The sequence below is a fragment of the Arvicola amphibius genome, chromosome 5, assembly GCF_903992535.2.
Source record: "Arvicola amphibius chromosome 5, mArvAmp1.2, whole genome shotgun sequence".
Taxonomy (NCBI): Eukaryota; Metazoa; Chordata; class Mammalia; order Rodentia; family Cricetidae; genus Arvicola; species Arvicola amphibius.
This window is the reverse complement of record NC_052051.1, coordinates 77,216,667-77,234,589: the sequence shown is the minus strand read 5'-3', so window position 1 is coordinate 77,234,589 and position 17,923 is coordinate 77,216,667. Positions and strand designations below refer to the sequence as shown.

General features: G+C 37.3%; 1 protein-coding gene across 1 annotated transcript in view; it reads right to left on the bottom strand.

Annotated features, from left to right (window-relative positions):
• The window catches only part of LOC119815270 (splicing factor 3B subunit 1-like), a 171,782-nt gene extending 156,894 nt beyond the window's left edge, over positions 1-14,888 (bottom strand). Inside the window, 1 exon segment of the mRNA XM_042055147.1 lies at positions 14,685-14,888. Within this exon segment, the coding sequence (XP_041911081.1) occupies positions 14,685-14,888 (204 nt within the window).
• Between the last annotated feature and the right edge of the window lie 3,035 nt (positions 14,889-17,923).

Sequence of the window (17,923 nt, the reverse complement as noted above, 5' to 3'; positions counted from 1 at the left end):
TATTCATAAACAGCTAATGCACCTATCACTCACAGATGCTCATGTCAGTTCAACTAAATGCCTAATTGTTAATTATTATTGAAGTTAACATAATTACTAGGAGACAGCTACAAAATAAGTTCAGTTAAAAGGCATTTGCTGAATCTCTGAGCTGTAATAAACATTACATGCTTACTGGTGTACTAATAAAAGTCTTGTTTTTCTGAAATAATTTAATTTTCTTTCCCCAGAAAGAGTTTAATAAACATTTGGATTAAATTGGTAGATTAAAGTATTCAGTGTAATCAAGGAGGCAGCAGAAAATGTAATTCTAACTCATTGGAGTAAAAGTGAGCAATGATCAATGTTCCAGAAGACAAGAGATCATGTACAGAGTAGGTAATAGATCCTCAGTGCTCAATAAACAAGTCCCATATGGTCAAAGTCATTATTGTGAAGTCAAGCTTTGTATCACATTGCTGGTGATTCTTTCTTCCCTTATATTATTCCAGATAAAGATAAACAAATAGGAGTTGAGACAGTATTGCTAATCACTGCCTTTCCTTTCCTTTAGCAAGGGAACAATATTAAAAAAATATAACACAACTAAATTTTCTAGGTTTTAATTGATAGTATGAGTATTTTGTGAGGTTTTATAGAGAATTAGTCTAATGATAGGTAAAATATATACCCCACCTGAAAATTTAGCATAGTTCTAATATTTTACTTGGGATTCAGGAGTATTTGAGAAATGGAGCGTGGTGTTTGCATTGTTTGTATAAAGCTTGTTATTTGCAATCCAAACCACAGAGTGACATAGAAATCAGCACTAAACCTTATTCTCTTTGTGGTACATTCTCAAAGTGCACACTTCATAAAAATTGTCTGTATTTGTGATTGTTTGCATAACTATATGAGATGAATAACCTTAAGAGATAAGAAAGCTGGAGTAGACAACACTGAGGATAATTGGTGAATAAATATTATTTATGGCAATAGTTTACAAAAGCTTGGTTATATATTGGCAGTTAAAGGCAAGTGTCTCATATACCTGTCATTTTGATGTTATCATTATGTCTCTTGCTGGCCAGACCTTTCCCAGTGCCTGGAATGCAGCCTTTGCTATCCCTATCTGCCTCTTGATGACCTAAATACTTTTCTTCTTGGTACTGAGGTTTCCTTCCAGATAGACAAAGTTGACTGTTTGCTTGAGGTTCTGATTCTTTATTACAACCTTAAAATCCTTGTGTGCCCATCCCAAGTGTTGTATCTCAGTCTTCTCGATGTTCAGTTTCATAAAAAGTTTTCGCTTATTTCCACCACTCTATTTTCCAAGATCTGCTGTAGCTCATTTGGACTGTCAGCAAGTAAGTGCTGTATTGTCAGAGAAACACAGGTTATTGATTCACAAACCACATATTTGCATGCCTATCTCCTCATCTTCCAGGGCTGTTGCTATTATTAATTCCAGGAATACATTAAAGAGCAGTGGTGAGAGGGAACATCCGTGCAACACTCCTACCATTGTCTGAAACTGATCACTGAGTTCTCCACAGACTTTGGCTGATGCAAAGGTTTCTTTATAGGCATTTTCTAGTATTCTTATGATTTTTTTCTGGGTACCTGTAAAACTCATTTTTCCCAAACTTCTTTTGTCCAAACCCCAAAACCTGAACAATGAAAGGCTCCTCAGAACAATGGCTGAATGTGTTTAAGATGAAATATCTCAGGAGGATTCTAGGCATCACACCAAGATATAGGCTGTGCAATGATGACTGTAAGAAACATCTCCAACTACTGAGGGAAATGAACCACAGGATATGGCAATGGCACTTGAGATACTTTGGCCTTGCCATGAGAATAAATGACAGCAGAAACCTGAAGATAGCACTGCTTGGAGGAGTGCATAGGATAAGGCAAAAAAAAGGTCATAAAATTTTGAATAGACAGCATAAAGGAAGACTGTGGGACAATACATAAGACAATAACTTAAGCATCTAGGACTGCCTAGGATAGGAAAACTGGAAAAACCACCATTGTTGGGCTGTCCATGCATGCTTAAGCATTGCTGGAGCATACATCATGATGATGAATTATATATTGAACATATCCTGTATACTAATCATTGTATTAGTGTTCATACTTTATTCCATATGGTCAAAACTGATATATATATAATGACATTATTTTTTTTATTTTAAAAGCATGTTGTGTTCTGTTTTTTTCAATCATGTTTGTGTAATGTGTGTCTGGGTATGTACGTACGTGTGTGTGTGTGTGTGTGTGTGTGTCATATGATAGCTTTCCGAAATTGGTTTTCTCCTTTTATCATGTAGGTCTTAAAGAAATGAGTACAGGTTGTCATGCTTAGGAGAAAGTATCATGCATAGTCATCATGCCCAGAATCCATAGCATGTGGCTCACAATCTGTACTTCCAGTTGCAATGGCTCTGACACCCCTTTCTGCTCTTTGTAGGTACCTGCAAAACCTTTGTGCGTGCATTCACAAAGAAATGAAGAGCTAAAAATATAATGAAACTTTAAAACTATGTTTTTGAATTAACAAATTCCTTATTTGATTAGATACCTAACAGTTTCTAAAATTCTTTCATAACCAAATGTTCATATAAGAAATAAAATGTATGATAATGGTCAGGACATTTTAAATTAATATATTAATTTCCAGTTTAGAATATATGGTATTCTATGTAATATTAACTACAAATTTCTGTAATAGATACTCATTTTTATCTTAGGAATTTGAAACTTTGAGAGAATAAATATTTTGTCTAAAGTATAAACAACATATTTCAGAGCTTAATATTGATGAATTAGGTGGCTGAATGTTGATTCAATCTCTGTTGCTTTCACTGTACAATTATACAAATTTGATTGAACTCCACAGTACCAGCATATAACAGGAATTGGTGGAATATATTTGTTCATGGTATTATTTCTAGGCTAGAAATAATTAAACTTTGGTTATATTCTGTTTTCAAAGTCTAGTCAATTACGAGTTCAAGAATTTTCCATTTACATGCAGAATTTCCTGTCATCCTTTTTTCTTACTCTGCACTCAATTGTGCTTACTCAACTCCTACTTTAATGAGTAGGTTATCATTCACTATATTGCCTATTTTGCTTTTCTGCTTATAAATATTTATGACTCTTTATTTTTGTATATATTATGTTGAATGCTTAGATGGTATTTAAATATATTACCCAAGTAAGAATAGAATGTAACTGCCAAAATAATGTCCATGTTATTATAAATATCATAAAACAAGGAACTCTAATATGTAAGCATAGATTGTGCCATCAATTATTTATAGACTTATTATATATATTTATATATACTATATATACATACATATGTATAATTTTATTGAAAAAATATTCTCTCATAAATTATATCCTAAATACATTTCCCCTTGCTCCTTTCCTCTCAGCTTCCCCCAACTTCCTTATCTAAGATCCACTCAGTGTCTCTTTCCTCATTCTTAATTACAGGCTTCCAAGAAACAACAGTCAGTCAGGACAGAGGCAGATACAATAAGACAAGTCATAAGTCCTTGACAAGGTAGCCCAATAGGAGGAAAAGTGCCCCAAGAACAGACAACAGAGTCTGACACCCACTTCCCCTCTTTTTTTCATTTTTTAATTAAAATTTTCACCTCCTCCCCTCCTCCGATTTCCCTCCCCTTCCCCCAATTGTGCCCTCCCCTCCTTCTCCAGTCCAAAGAGCAGTCAGGGTTTCCTGCCCTGTAGGAAGTCCAACGTCCTCCCCCCTCCATCCAGGTCTAGGAAGGTGAGCATCCAAACAGACTAGGTTCCGACAAAGCCAGTCCATGGAGTAGAATCCAAACCCAGTGCCATTGTTCTTGGCTTCTCAGTCAGCCCTCTTTGTCTGCCACGTTCAGAGAGTCCGATTTGATTACATGTTCCATCAGTCCCAGTCCAGCTGGCCTTAGTGAGCTCCCATTAGATCAGTCCCAACGTCTCAGTGGATGGGTGCACCCCTCGCGGTCCTAACTTTATTGTTCATGTTGTCCCTTCTTCTGCTCCTCATTTGGACCTTGGGAGCTCAGTCCATTGCTGCATTGTGGGTCTTTGTCTCTATCTCCATCCATTGCCAGATGGTGATATGAAAGGTATGGGTATAGGATAGGACCATTTCAGGCTCCCTCTCCTCAGCTGCCCAAGGAACAAGCTTACCCACTTCCACTCTTAAGAGTATCACAAATTACCAGGCTAACAACCATAATATACATGCAGAGGCCATGGAGCAGATTATGCAGTCTTAGTGCTTGCTGCCTCAAATGAAATAATCCCTAATGATATTCTGCTATATTCATAGATCAATGCTTTGTTTTTATATATTAGTAAATTAAGAAGTATGCAGTTCGGGGAGATGGTTCAGTGAGTTAATTATCTGCTTTGTGAGTATCTGTATGTAAGTTAAAATCCATACTGACCTGGTAAGACTGGGTACAGTACACTCACATATAATCTCAGTCTTCGTACAGTGAGATTGAGGCAGAGGACAAAGAATCTCCAGGGTTTTCAGGCAACTATGTGCAACTGTCCTCCATGTTGTATGTGTCTCTCACTTACATATGGACATGCACATAACATGAATATCATAATCATAAAACTTATTAATTTTTTTCACTAGTTATAATTAAATCTTGAAGGAAAAACTTCTGCTTTAATTCTTCTTATGAAAAAATGAAGATAGTCTAATTTACAAAAAGAAATTTTCTTGATGCATCAAAAATAATTATCCTAGTTTGTTAGTTTATGTTATATTTATGTAATATTTTTAGAATTCTGATAAATATGTATTATACTCATACATTTATATATAGGGTATATATTAAAGACACATATATGTGCATAAATGAGTGTGTATGTGTGTGTGGTTGTATGTGTAAGCTTGTGTGTGTGTTTTTGAGTATATTCTCCTTTCTAGGCAGAGAGATGACTTCATTGTCAAGAAAGGATAATAAGTATTTCATTGTCAAATAAAAATATTGAGCAAACAACCTCCTTAGCTATCAGGGAAATACAAATCAAAACAACTTTGAGATACCATCTTATACCTGTCAGATTGGCTAAAATCCAAAACACCAATGATAACCTTTGCTGGAGAGGTTGTGGGGTAAGGGGTACACTCATCCATTGCTGGTGGGAATGCACACTTGTGCAACCACTTTGGAAAGCAGTGTGGTGGTTTCTCAGGAAATTCGGGATCAACCTACCCCAGGACCCAGTAATTCCACTCTTGGGAATTTACCCAAGAGATGTCCAATCATACTAAAAAAGCATTTGCTCAACTATGTTCATAGCAGCATTATTTGTAATAGCCAGATCCTGAAAACAACCTAGATGCCCTTCAGTGGAAGAATGGATGAAGAAACTGTGGAATATATACATGTTAGAATACTACTCAGGGGTAAAAAAAACAATGACATCTTGAATTTTGCATGCAAATGGATGGAAATAGAAAACACTATTCTGAGTGAGGTAACCCAGGCCCAAAAAGATGAACATGGGATGTACTCACTCATAATCGGTTTCTAGCCATAATTAAAGGACATTGAGCCTATAATTCGGGATCCTTGAGAAGATAATAAAAAGGTGAATGATGGCGTAAATCACAAACAACCCCACACCAGTTTGGAATTATGATTAATAGAATGGTTATTTATTTAAAGGGGAAAAAATTTACAGATCACCGTCCCAGACAACAGCCCTCTGCACAATCAGGAAGGGAGCCTAGTTGTCAGAAGCAGAGCGGGAAGCCAGAGAGCAAGCGGAGGGAAGTGGCCGCATTTTTAAAAAGAGAGACCACGCCCCAATGGGCTGGTATCTCAGCTGCGGCTATTGGCTGAAGGAGGAGAAGGAGCTCCCTCAACAGGTGAACCCAAAGAAAAACATATAGTAATACTCCTGGATATTGGAAGTAGACACGATCCCCTGGCAAAAATTGGGAACTTGACGGTGGGGAGAGACGGGGCCAAGGGAAGATGGGGAGAGAAAAGCGTGAACGGGAGAATGGGGGGAGGTCGGAGGAATGGGATGCTTGGGATACAGGAAGGGTAGATATGGGAGCAGGGAAACATATATCTAATTTAGGGAGCCATCAGAGGGTTGTCAAGAGACTTGACTCTTGAGAGGTTCCCGGGTTTCCAGGGAGACGCCCCCATCTAGTTCCTTGGGCAGCTGAGGAGAGGGAGCCTGAAAAGGCCAGTTCCTATAGCCATACTGATGAATTTCTTGCATATCACCATAGAACCTCCACCTGGCGATAGATGAAGAAAATGACTGAGCCCCACATTGGAGCACCGGACTGAGCTTCCAAGGTCCTGATGAGGAGCAGAAGGAGGGAGAACATGAGAAAGAAAGTCAGGACCGTGAGGGGTATGTTCACCCACTGAGACAGCGGGACAGAACTAACGGGAGATCACCAACTCCAGTTGGAATAGGACTGATAGAAAATGAGACCAAACCGGACTCTCTGAATGTGGCCAACGGTGGAGGCTGACTGAGAAGCCAAGGACAAAGGCGCTGAGCTTGGATTCTATGGCGTGGACGGGCTCTGTGGGAGCCTTCTCAGCTTTGTTGATCACCTTCCTGGACCTGGGGGGAGTTGGGAGAACCTTGGTCTTAACATAGAGTAGGGAACCCCGATGGCTCCTTGGCCTGGAGAGGGAGGGAGGGGAGGTATGGATGGAGGGGAGGGGAGGGAAGGGGGAGGAGGAGGGAAGGAGATGGAAATTTTTAAATATAAAAAATTAAACCATATAAAAAAAGATACAAAATCCATCTTAATGTTATCAACACGAAACTCATCTTACTGTCAAATATAGATGACACCTTAAATAAAAATTTGGAAAATATATTTCATGCAATTAAAAAAATATTGAGCAAAGAACATAATTAAATCATTATTTTTGCTAAAGAAAGTATTTTGGATAGTTTTACATTGAAAAAGAAAAGAACATATCAATGTCCTTGTGTTCATATTTGTGTAAATCACATAATTTAAAAATGATAAAATATGAGGTTATTTATAATTGGAATATATTTACAAATCAACTCAAGACATATACATTCGAATTTTCAAAAATACAGCTATGAACATGAATTTTTATTCATTTTGGCAGTTGGTGCAAATATTGCTGTTAATTCCAAGAAACTGTTGATAGATAAATTATATGATTTAGTTTAATATTGGCATGAAAATACTTGTCCATATGAAATATTGGTACAATAATAATTTTCACCATAGGATTCTCTAAATTTGAATGATTAGCAGTTATGTGTGAGATCTCTCTGGGGACTTTAAGTCTTATTACAAATGATACTAGTAAAAATACATAGCATAGAAATATCAGCATAATGAAATCTATACCTTATTTTAATTTAAGCAAGAACTCGCTTTTCTTCTATTTGATTCATGTAGTCTTCATCCAAAGACTCCATTTTGTTCAATGAAAGGTTATTTTTAAACATTCAGAGCATGACAATTTTTTTTTGTTCATTCTATACATTTTTTTCCATTTAAATATTTACACTTTCTTCCCTCCTCCCAATCAACTCCTGCTCCCCCATACTCCCTCCCCCCTCTCCCTCTCTGCTTGAGAGAGGGCAGGGAACCTTGCCCTGTGGGAAGTCCAAGCTCCTCCCCGCTACATCCAGGCCTAGGAAGCTGTGCATCCATATAGACTGGGGTCCAAAAAAGCCAGAACATGCCATAAAAACAAGTCCCAGTGCCTTTATCAATGACTTCTCAGTCAATCCCCATTGTCAGCCACAATCAGTCCGGTTTGATCACATGCTCATTCAGACCCAGTCCAGCTGGATTTGGTGAGCTCCCATTAGAATAGGAACACTGTCTCAGTGGGTGGACCAACACCTCGCAGTCCTGACTTCCTTGCCCATCTTCTCCCTCCTTCTGCCTTTCAACTGGAACTTGGGAGCTCAGTCCGTTGCTCTGAGTCTCTGTCTCTGTCTCCTTCCTTTGCCGGGTGAAGATTCTATGGTGATATTCAAGATAATCATCAGTGTGATAGTGGGGCAAGGACAGTTCAGGCACCCTCTGCTCTGCTGCCCAAGGACCTAGCTTGGGACAACCCCTTGGACACCTGGGATCCCCTCTAGAGCCAAGTCTCTTGCCAACCCTAAAATGGATCACTTAATGTAGGTATCTTCTTCCCTGCTCCAATATCTGCCCTTCCTCCATCTCCACCCTCCCATTCCCCCAAGCTGTTGCCATTCCTTCCCTTCTCCTTTTCTGCTTTTCTCTCTCCCTCTCCCATTCCTCCAACCTCATCCCCACCCCTGCCCCCACCCCTATGCTCACAACTTTTGCCCGGCAATATGGTTTGCATCCAATTTCCAAGAGGATCTATATATGTTTTTCTTTGGGTTCACCTTGTTATTTGGCTTCTCTGGGCTTGTGAACTATAGGCTTAATTTCCATGGTTTATGGCTACAGTCCACAAATGAGTGAATACATACCATATTCATCTTTTTGGGTCTGGGTTATCTCACTCAGGATAGTGTTTTCTATTTCCATCCATTTGCATGCAAAATTCAAGAAGTCATTGTTTCTTTTACCACTGAGTAGTACTCTAATGCGTATATATTCCATACTTTCTTTATCCATTCTTCCATTGAAGAGCATCTAGGTTGTTTCCAGGTTCTGGCTATTACAAATAATGCTGCCAGGAACATAGTTGAACAAATGCTTTTTTAGTATGAATGGGCATCTTTTGGGTATATTTCCAAGAGTGGTATTGCTGGAATAGCCAAAACAATTCTATACAATAAAGAAACTTCTGGAGGCATTACCATCCCTGACTTCAAACTCTACTACAGAGCTACAGTAATGAAAACAGATTTGTATTGGCGTAAAAACAGAGAAGTCAACCAATGGAATCGAATAGAAGACACAGATATTAACCCACAAACCTATGAACACCTGATTTTTGACAAAGGAGCTTAAAGTATACAACGGAAGAAAGAAAGCATCTTCGGCAAATGGTGCTAAATTAACTGGATGTCAACCTGTAGAAGAATGAAAATAGATCCATATCTATCACCATGCACAAAACTCAAGTCCAAATGGATTAAAGACCTCAATACAAATCCTACCACACTGAACCTGATAGAAGAAAAAATGGGAAGTAGACTGCAACACATGGGCACAGGAGACCACTTCCTACATATAACCCCAATAGCACAGACAATAAGGGCAACATTGAGTAAATGGAACCTCCTAAAACTAAGAATCTTCTGTAAAGCAAAAGACACTATCATTAAGACAAAATGGCATCCATCCTACTGATTGGGAGATCTTCACCAACCCCGCATCAGACAAAGGTCTGATCTCCAAAATATATAAAGAACTCAAGAAACTAGACTTTAAATTTCTAATTAATCCAATTTAAAAAATGGGGCACTGAACTGAACAGAGAATTCTCAACAGAAGAAGTTCAAATGGCCAAAAGACACATAAGGTCATGTTCAACTTCCTCAGTGATCAGGGAAATGCAAATCAAAACAACTTTGAGATACCATCTTACACTTGTCAGAATGGCTAAAATCCAAAACACCAATGATAGCCTTTGCTGGAGAGGATGTGGAGTAAGGGGAACACTCATCCATTGCTGGTGGGAATGCAAACTTGTGCAACCACTTTGGAAATCAGTGTGGCAGTTTCTCAGGAAATTGGGAAACAACCTACCTCAGTATCTAGCATGACACTTTTCATTTTTAACATTGTTCTTCTCATAAAGGCCTATATGCTGACTAGAAATATTTACTTTTCTTTTTTCTTTCTCATTTTTGGTACCAAAGTGATATTGTTTTTCAAATTTAACCTTAATTGTGAAACATAATCTAACACAAAGTTTGTTTAATTTTGCCATATCGACTCAGATTTTTTTATGTATTTGATTTATTCAAATCAATTTCTAAACAACTTCTTTACACTGTGTTTGGTAATTGCCCTAAATTCTATATGTGGTGCTCTTTATTTTGTGACTATGTTTTATTATGATTGTTTAGTTAAAGAAACTGCTTTGGTTTATGGGAGGGGAGAATATAGAAAGGTGGGAAACTCAAGGTACAATAGAGACAAAAATAGGTATGGACAAAAGTAATTTTTTTTCTAAATTTCTTTTTCTTTCTATCCCATACCATGTCTCCTGACATGAGATAGAAACTCTGAATTTTTATTTTAACAACAAGCCTGAAATTAGAGAAAGACAGAGCTACTGTAAAATTCTAAAGCCAGTTTTGATTTTTAAGTGAGTCATGACTATTGTTTTAGTTAGTACTCAGAAATTCTTACCCTCAGATGACTTGTCCTCATAAGTGATAATTCTCTTTGTTTGGTGATCCTATCTGGACTTTCCTTCTTTCCTTCTTTAGGCATCCAGATGTCCAGGGTCTCTTAACTTTTTGAAGATGAGTATTTTCCTACAAAGACAAGAACATAACCCTGCAACAACCCTTATGAGATTTCCTTACCACCTTATTGATTGTCACCTGAGGATGAGTCATCATTTCTTATTCTCAAGAGATTTCTCTTTTTTTCAAGCCAAATCTTTATTAATTTTGATGGTATCCATAACTTTTCTTCTCCTGTTGAAACAAGAGCAAAACCCTTTCTCCAATGTAGTACATTACCTGGTTTCTATTGTGAGGTCAACACATCTTTGAAATACACTGGCTGATTTAATTTAGCAGACTTTTCTATTATCTAGTGTCTCTCCACTGCTGTTGGCTCCTTTCTTATTTGCATTAAGAAAATTCAAGGTTAATAAAGCATTATGTAATCCATTTCTGGGGTAATTTTCCATCCCTTTCTGTTTGTTTAACATATACTTCATTTTAGATTTGATTTTTCTATAATTGCCTGACTTGTAGGAATTGTTTGGTATACTTGCAATATGCTTTGTAACATAAAAAGCAAAAAAATGTTTCATTTTAATAGAGAAAAATACTGGGCCATAAACTGTCTTTATTTGTTCAGGTATGTACATGATGGCCATAACTACTAATATGTGTGTGATTATTGAATTAGTCTTTTCTGAACTCAAAGCAATTGCCCATTGAAAACCTGAATAAGTGTCAATGGTGTGGGGTACATATTTTAATTTTCCAGACTTTTCAAAGTGGAACATATCCATCTGACAGATTTCATTCCTTTGAGTACCCTTTGGTTTACTCCCTATAGGTAGCAAGTTTGGTTATAGAAAGAGCAAGTAGAACAACTCTTTAGAATCTCCTTAGCTTGTTGCCATGTAATAGAAAACTCTTTCTTTACACCTTTGCTATGTCATGATGTTTCTTATGAAATTCAGTGGCTTTCAACACACTTCCAAACAGTAATCAATCAATTTGTGCATTACGTTGTGTAATCAGTAACTATATTAAGAGGTTCTTTAAAAACCACATATGAGTGAGTCCATGTGACAATTGTCTTTCTGAGTTTTTGCCAAAGTTCATTGTCTTCCAATACTTTTTTAAATTTTTTTTTCATTTTTTTATTAAAGATTTCCATCTCCTTCCCTCCTACTCCCCCTTCCCTCCCCTCCCCTCCACCCATACCCCCACTCCACCCATCTCCAAGACAAAGAGCCATCAGGGTTCCCTTCACTATGTTAAGTCCAAGGTCCTCCCAACTCCACCTAAGTTCAGGAAGGTGAGCAACCAAACTGACAAGGCTCACAGTGAGCCTGTCCATGCTGTAGAGTTCACGTTCATTGCTGTTGTCCTTGGTTTCTCAGTCCTCCTCCACTGTCAGCCACATTCAGAGAGTCCGGTTTGGTCCCCTGTTCCATCAGTCCCATTCCAACTGGACTTGGTGGTCTCCCGTTAGATCTGTCCCACCGTCACAATGGGTGAACGCACTCCTCACGGTCCTGACTTCCTTGCTCATGATCTCCCTCCTTTTGCTCCTCATCAGGACCTTGGGAGCTCAGTCCGGTGCTCCTAAGTGGGGCTCTGTCATTTTCTCCATCCAATGCCAGGTGAAGGTTCTATGGTGATATGCAAGATATTCATGAGTATGACAATAGGATCTGGACATTTCTGGCACCCTCTCCTCAGCTGCCCAAGGAACTAGCTGGGGGCGTCTTCCTGGACACCTGGGAACCCCTCTAGAGTCAAGTCTCTGCCAACCCTAGAATGGCTCCCTTAAGTAAGATATATAATTCCTTGTTCCCATATCCACCCTTCCTATATCCCCACCATCCTATTCCCCCAGGCTCTTCCCATCCTCCACTTCACACTTTTCTCTCCCCATCCCCCCTCCCCCCATCCCACCCCACCCCTATGTTCCCATTTTTTGTCCGGCAATCTTGTCTACTTCCAGTATCCAGGAGGATAACTATATGTTTTTCTTTGGGTTCACCTTATATAGCTTCTCTAGGATTTTTTACGAATTATAGGCTCGATGTCCTTTATTTATGGCTAGAACCCAATTATGAGAGAGTACATCCCATGTTCATCTTTTTGGGCCTGGGTTACCTCACTCAGGATGGTGTTTTCTATTTCCCTCCATTTGCATGCAAAATTCAAGATGTCATTGTTTTTTACCGCTGAGTAGTACTCTAATATATATATATTCCACACTTTCTTCATCCATTCTTCCACTGAAGGGCATCTAGGTTGTTTCCAGGTTCTGGCTATTACAAATAATGCTGCTATAAACATAGTTGAACAGATGCTTTTGTAATATGATTGGGCATCTCTTGGGTAGATTCCCAAGAGTGGGATTACTGGGTCCTGGGGTATGTGGATCCCAAATTTCCTGAGAAACCTCCACACTGCTCTCCAAAGCAGTAGCACAAGTTTGCATTCCCATCAGCAATGGATGAGTGTACCCCTTACTCCACATCCTCTCCAGCAAAGGCTGTCATTGGTGTTTTTGATTTTAGCCATTATGACAGGCGTAAGATGGTATCTCAATGTTGTTTTGATTTGCATTTATTTCTAGTAAAACGCACTATGATCTCTGCTGAGTCTATACCTGCTTGTTGACAAAGTCTCAATTTTCCCTTAAAGTTAATTCAGAGAAATTTCCACATAAGTTTTTAATTTTTTGCTTAGTTTATATGGTAAAAAGATCCATTCTAAGAAAGTATTTTTCCTTTTCATTAAAATTCCTGTAGGGGAATTTCTGGAAGGCAATATGACAAGAATGCAATTAAGTTTGGAATTTACCTATCCACATATGCATATGCATCCTGTAATTTTTTCTCAATAATCATCAATTTCTTTTTCAACTTCAGTTAATTCTTTGGGACTATTTAAATCTTTGTCACCATCTAAGGTTTTGTTTATATAAACTATTAGATCTGGTGTTATCCCAAGAGCTGGTCATAGACTGGAAATATCTCCTAACAATTCTTGAAAGTCATTACAAGTTCAAAATCAGTCTCTCTAATCTGTGCCTTTTCTGTTCTAATTTTCTGTAAACATATTTTTCTAACCTAGATAATTGACAGAATCTCCTTGCTGTATTTTTTCAAGAGAAATTTGTAAACCCCACTTTGGCAGAACTTTCTTTATTTTTCAAACATTCTAAAGTATCTATGTTTGAATCAGATAGCAAAATGGCATCCATATAATGGTAAATTATAGATTTAGATTTTTTTTTTTTACAAATTATTTCCAATGGCTGATTTACAAAATATTGTCATAGGGTGGGGCTATTGAGCATATCCTATAGAAGGATGGTCCATCGGCATTGTTTAGTAGGCTGAGAATTATTATAAGTAGTCACTGTGAAGGCAATTTTTTCTCCGTCCTTTTCTTGTAAAGGTATAGTGAAGAAACAAACTTTTTAATCAAGAACCCATCTTTTGAAATAGAGAAATCAGAGTAATTCCAGATTTTAAAGGGCCCATAGAGTGAATTACTTTATGAGGGCTCTTAGATCTGTTATTATTTCCCATTTACCAGATTTCTTTTTAACAAGAAATATAAGATAATTCCAAGGGTTGGTTGATTGTACAATATGGTGAACCTCTAGTTGCTCTTTTACCAGTTGTTCTAAAGCTTGCAGCTTTTCTTAAGCTATAAGCCATTGCTTAACCCATATTGGTTTCTCAGTTAATCATTTTAAAGTTAGGGCCATTTGTACATATAAAAGTTTGCTAGTTGCTTTGTGTTCTTATAAAGGTTGAATGGTTGGTGACCTTTGTATATACTATCTTATTATATCCTTCCAAGAATTATGTGTTTTAGAGACTGCAGGAATGCTAATCTTGGTATTCCATTGCACCAGCAGGTTATGACCCCAAAAATTCACTGCAATATTAGCCATATATGGTCTCAGCCTTCCTCTTTGTCCTTTTGTCCCTATGCATTCAACTCATCTCATGCTTTATTTTACTTGAGATAGGGTTTCAATTCCTAGTAATTGAACATCTGCCTCTTGAAGAGGCCAATTTGGATGCCAACATTCTGGGGTAATGATACTCATATCTGCAACAGTGTCTATCTAATCAATAATTACAATGCCATTTATATACACTCTTAGATTTGGTTTTGATCATTTATAGAAGTCTGCAAGAATATACATTTCCTATTTCCTATTAAAATGTTTTATTTATTCTCCTTGCATATTACATCATCCAGAACAGTATGGTTTTTTACAGAATGCTCTGGATTTTTTAATTTACCTCATGAAAAATGTGTTCCACAGCTACTGGGAATGACTGAACCTCCTTTGACTTGGGGTCTGCAAGAGGCCCCTTCCAAGGATTTTCCTGATGGTAGCTGGTTGCCAAGTCTGTCTTTTGTTGATCTGCATTCATTGGTCCATTGTTGGCCTTTGCTGCACTTTCTACATAATCTAGATGTTGATACCTTTTTTGCCATTTCATGAGGAGATATTATTTCTAGGTATTCCTTATCTGCAATACTTTCTCAGATGTCATGTTCTACCACCATTAAAACATTTGTCATTTTTATGTATCCTCATATCTTTGGAAATTGCTTCCCCTACCCAAGATTCAGTATTATAGTCAAATGTTTCAATGTTCATTGTATGCAGGATCCATTTATCCATTGGTGCTGATCTAACCTTTAAAGGTCCAAGTATCTTTTTGCATTCTAGTTGGCATTTTCAAAAGACAGAGATTCAATAAGTACTCATTTAGCATATGGGCCTGTTACTCCTATTTGTACATCCTTAGTGAATCTTTGTAAAAAGTCACTAAAGCATTCTTAACCCTGGTATATGATTCAAATAGTTTTCTTCATTCTTGAATCCTGTCCCAAGCATTTAAGATTGCTTTGTGGCATAGGGACAAGATTTGTTTATAGTAAAGAGCTTGAGCCTGTGAGTCAGCATAAGTGCCCTTAAAAAATTTGATCTTGGGATGTCTCAAGTCCTTTTGCTTTTCCATGTTTTTCTAAATTTTTGTTTCTTCTCCAAAATAGCATTTTTCACATCAATTGAGGCATGTCATACAGGACTGCTGAAACTATCTGAAGCCAGTCATGTGGCATGGCTTTAATGCTAGAAGTCCATGACTTTACCATCTCACTAACAAATGTGGAATGCAAGACATAAGTTACTACTGCTTGTTTAATTTCTTTTAGAATTTTAGAAGTTTTAGGAATCCATTTTTCTTTTTGGATCCTTTTGGGTCTTTAGAATTTGATGCTTTGTGAGAGTAGATTACAGGGTAGGTAGCTCAAACTCTTGGTAAGTCATCTCTGACAGCTACTGTTGATGTTAAATACTGTCCTTGTAACTTCTTTCCCTGTTTATCAGCTCCAATAATTTCCTCACTTGTTTCAAAACATTTTACTACTGTAAAAGTTTTTGTAAAGCCTGAATCTCCTGGCCTATATATATTTCTAGTGATTTCATTGAGGCATTTTGCCTCTGGTCCCATTCTGCACATGTAATTCCAAGGTCTGATGTTTTTTCTTAAAAATAACACCTCATCCTTGGACACTATTTGGATAGCATGCAATTCCCTTCCTGGAAAGATACTCTATATGATAACCTATCATAACTTTTTAACAAGTTTATTGTCAAATTTTTCAGTATGAATTCTTTCAGATAATTTCTCAGTACCCTTTTATGTGGATTCATTTTATGTGGATTCAATTTTGTCTGTCAAAGTATCAAAGTATCAATTGATACAATAGTATCAATTTTTCAGGTAATTTTTGATTCTCAATGGTAGTAATCCTTTCAAATAGATATTAATTATTAGTCTGTAAAGACTGTATCATTTCTAAATCTACCTTATTCTTGTCTCTGTTATCAAATCATTATCTTAAGGATATAATATGAAGAAAAAAAGTCCCAATATTCAATAAATGGATGTTTCACAATAAACATTTAAGTCTTGCAGAATATAATCCATAGTATTACAAGAAAGTTATTTAAATTCTCAGTGGTAATGTTGTCTGCTATTATATAACATTCAAGTTTATTCATCTATTAATAAAATATTTACCTGTTATGTGGTCTGGTAAATTGTTTTAGGTGTCATAATCTTTATTGTCCACCAGGTGTCATGTTTGCAAAGTCATAACTAGTTGCAGCACAACCAGTGGCACAAGGCACAGTCAATCACCTCTTTGTTTTTCTACCTTGGTGCTGGTTAAATACTGAGAAATGTTGTGGGAGCACCTTTAGTTCCTTTAGCCAAGAGCCTCTGAGATACCAGCCCACTGGGGTGTGGTCTCTTCCTCTTTAAAAAGCAGCAGCAGCCCTCTGCTCATTCTCTTGCTCCATCAACTAGACTCCTTTTTTGGCTGTCATGTAGGATGGTGGTTTGTAAGATTTTCCCCCTCAGATAAATAACCTTTGAATTCAAACTGGTGTGGGATTGTTTTGCATATTATCTTGTGGCCAACATGGGGCTTGAACCCAAGACCCTGAGATTAAGAGTCTCATTTTAGAGAATGATATCCCCTCTCCCAGTAAAGTTGGTCCTCAGGTTTAGGGACATCATTTAGGGGTTGATTATAATTAGTATACTAATGAGGGTTTGGGGAGGATTTTATAAGCTCAGAGATGTTTTAGCAAAAAATAAAGGATGATGGGATAATAGATTGGTATTTGTGAGTTATTGTTTATAGATGATTACATTGGCATAGATTTTTGTGTATGGATACAAAATAGTTAAATTATATTGAATATTGTATACATATATGCTTCTACCTCTGTTTAAAACATTATATATATATATATATGTGTGTGTGTGTGTGTGTGTATATACATACACACACACACACACACACACACACACACATATATATATGCCATATTACAGTGTATATTTCTTTTTTTTTTTTGGTTTTTCGAGATAGGGTTTCTCTGCAGCTTTAGAGCCTGTCCTGGAACTAGCTCTTGTAGACCAGGCTGGTCTCGAACTCACAGAGATCTGCCTGCCTCTGCCTCCCAAGTGCTGGGATTAAAGGCGTGCGCCACCACCGCCCGGCTACAGTGTATATTTCTACCTCTGATTAAGATACTTATATATTGTCTATGTATTGATATATATATTTACTATATTGCAAAATATACTTGTACAATGTTTACATTTGGAGGTCGTTGTCCTCATTTATTGCACAATTGTTTATTCTCTTAGTCCTTGAGTTAGATAGATATTAAAAATTTTAGATCAATAGTCATCTATGTTGGTCATATTTATAGTTAGACTAATTGGGTTTTTTAGACACATAGAGATTATGTTGTGTATAAATAATCTTCAACCTCTTCATAGAGCTATAAAAATTGCATTTAATTTAATCTTAGAGTTCTGTGGTAGTGAGACACAATCACTCTTGGCTACACCGATCTATTCCTGAGAGATTGTTGAGCACCAAAGACTTGAAGCTTGTCTTCTTGACAAAACCAGCCTCTGGGCAAGAAACTGCCCATACCTCAACT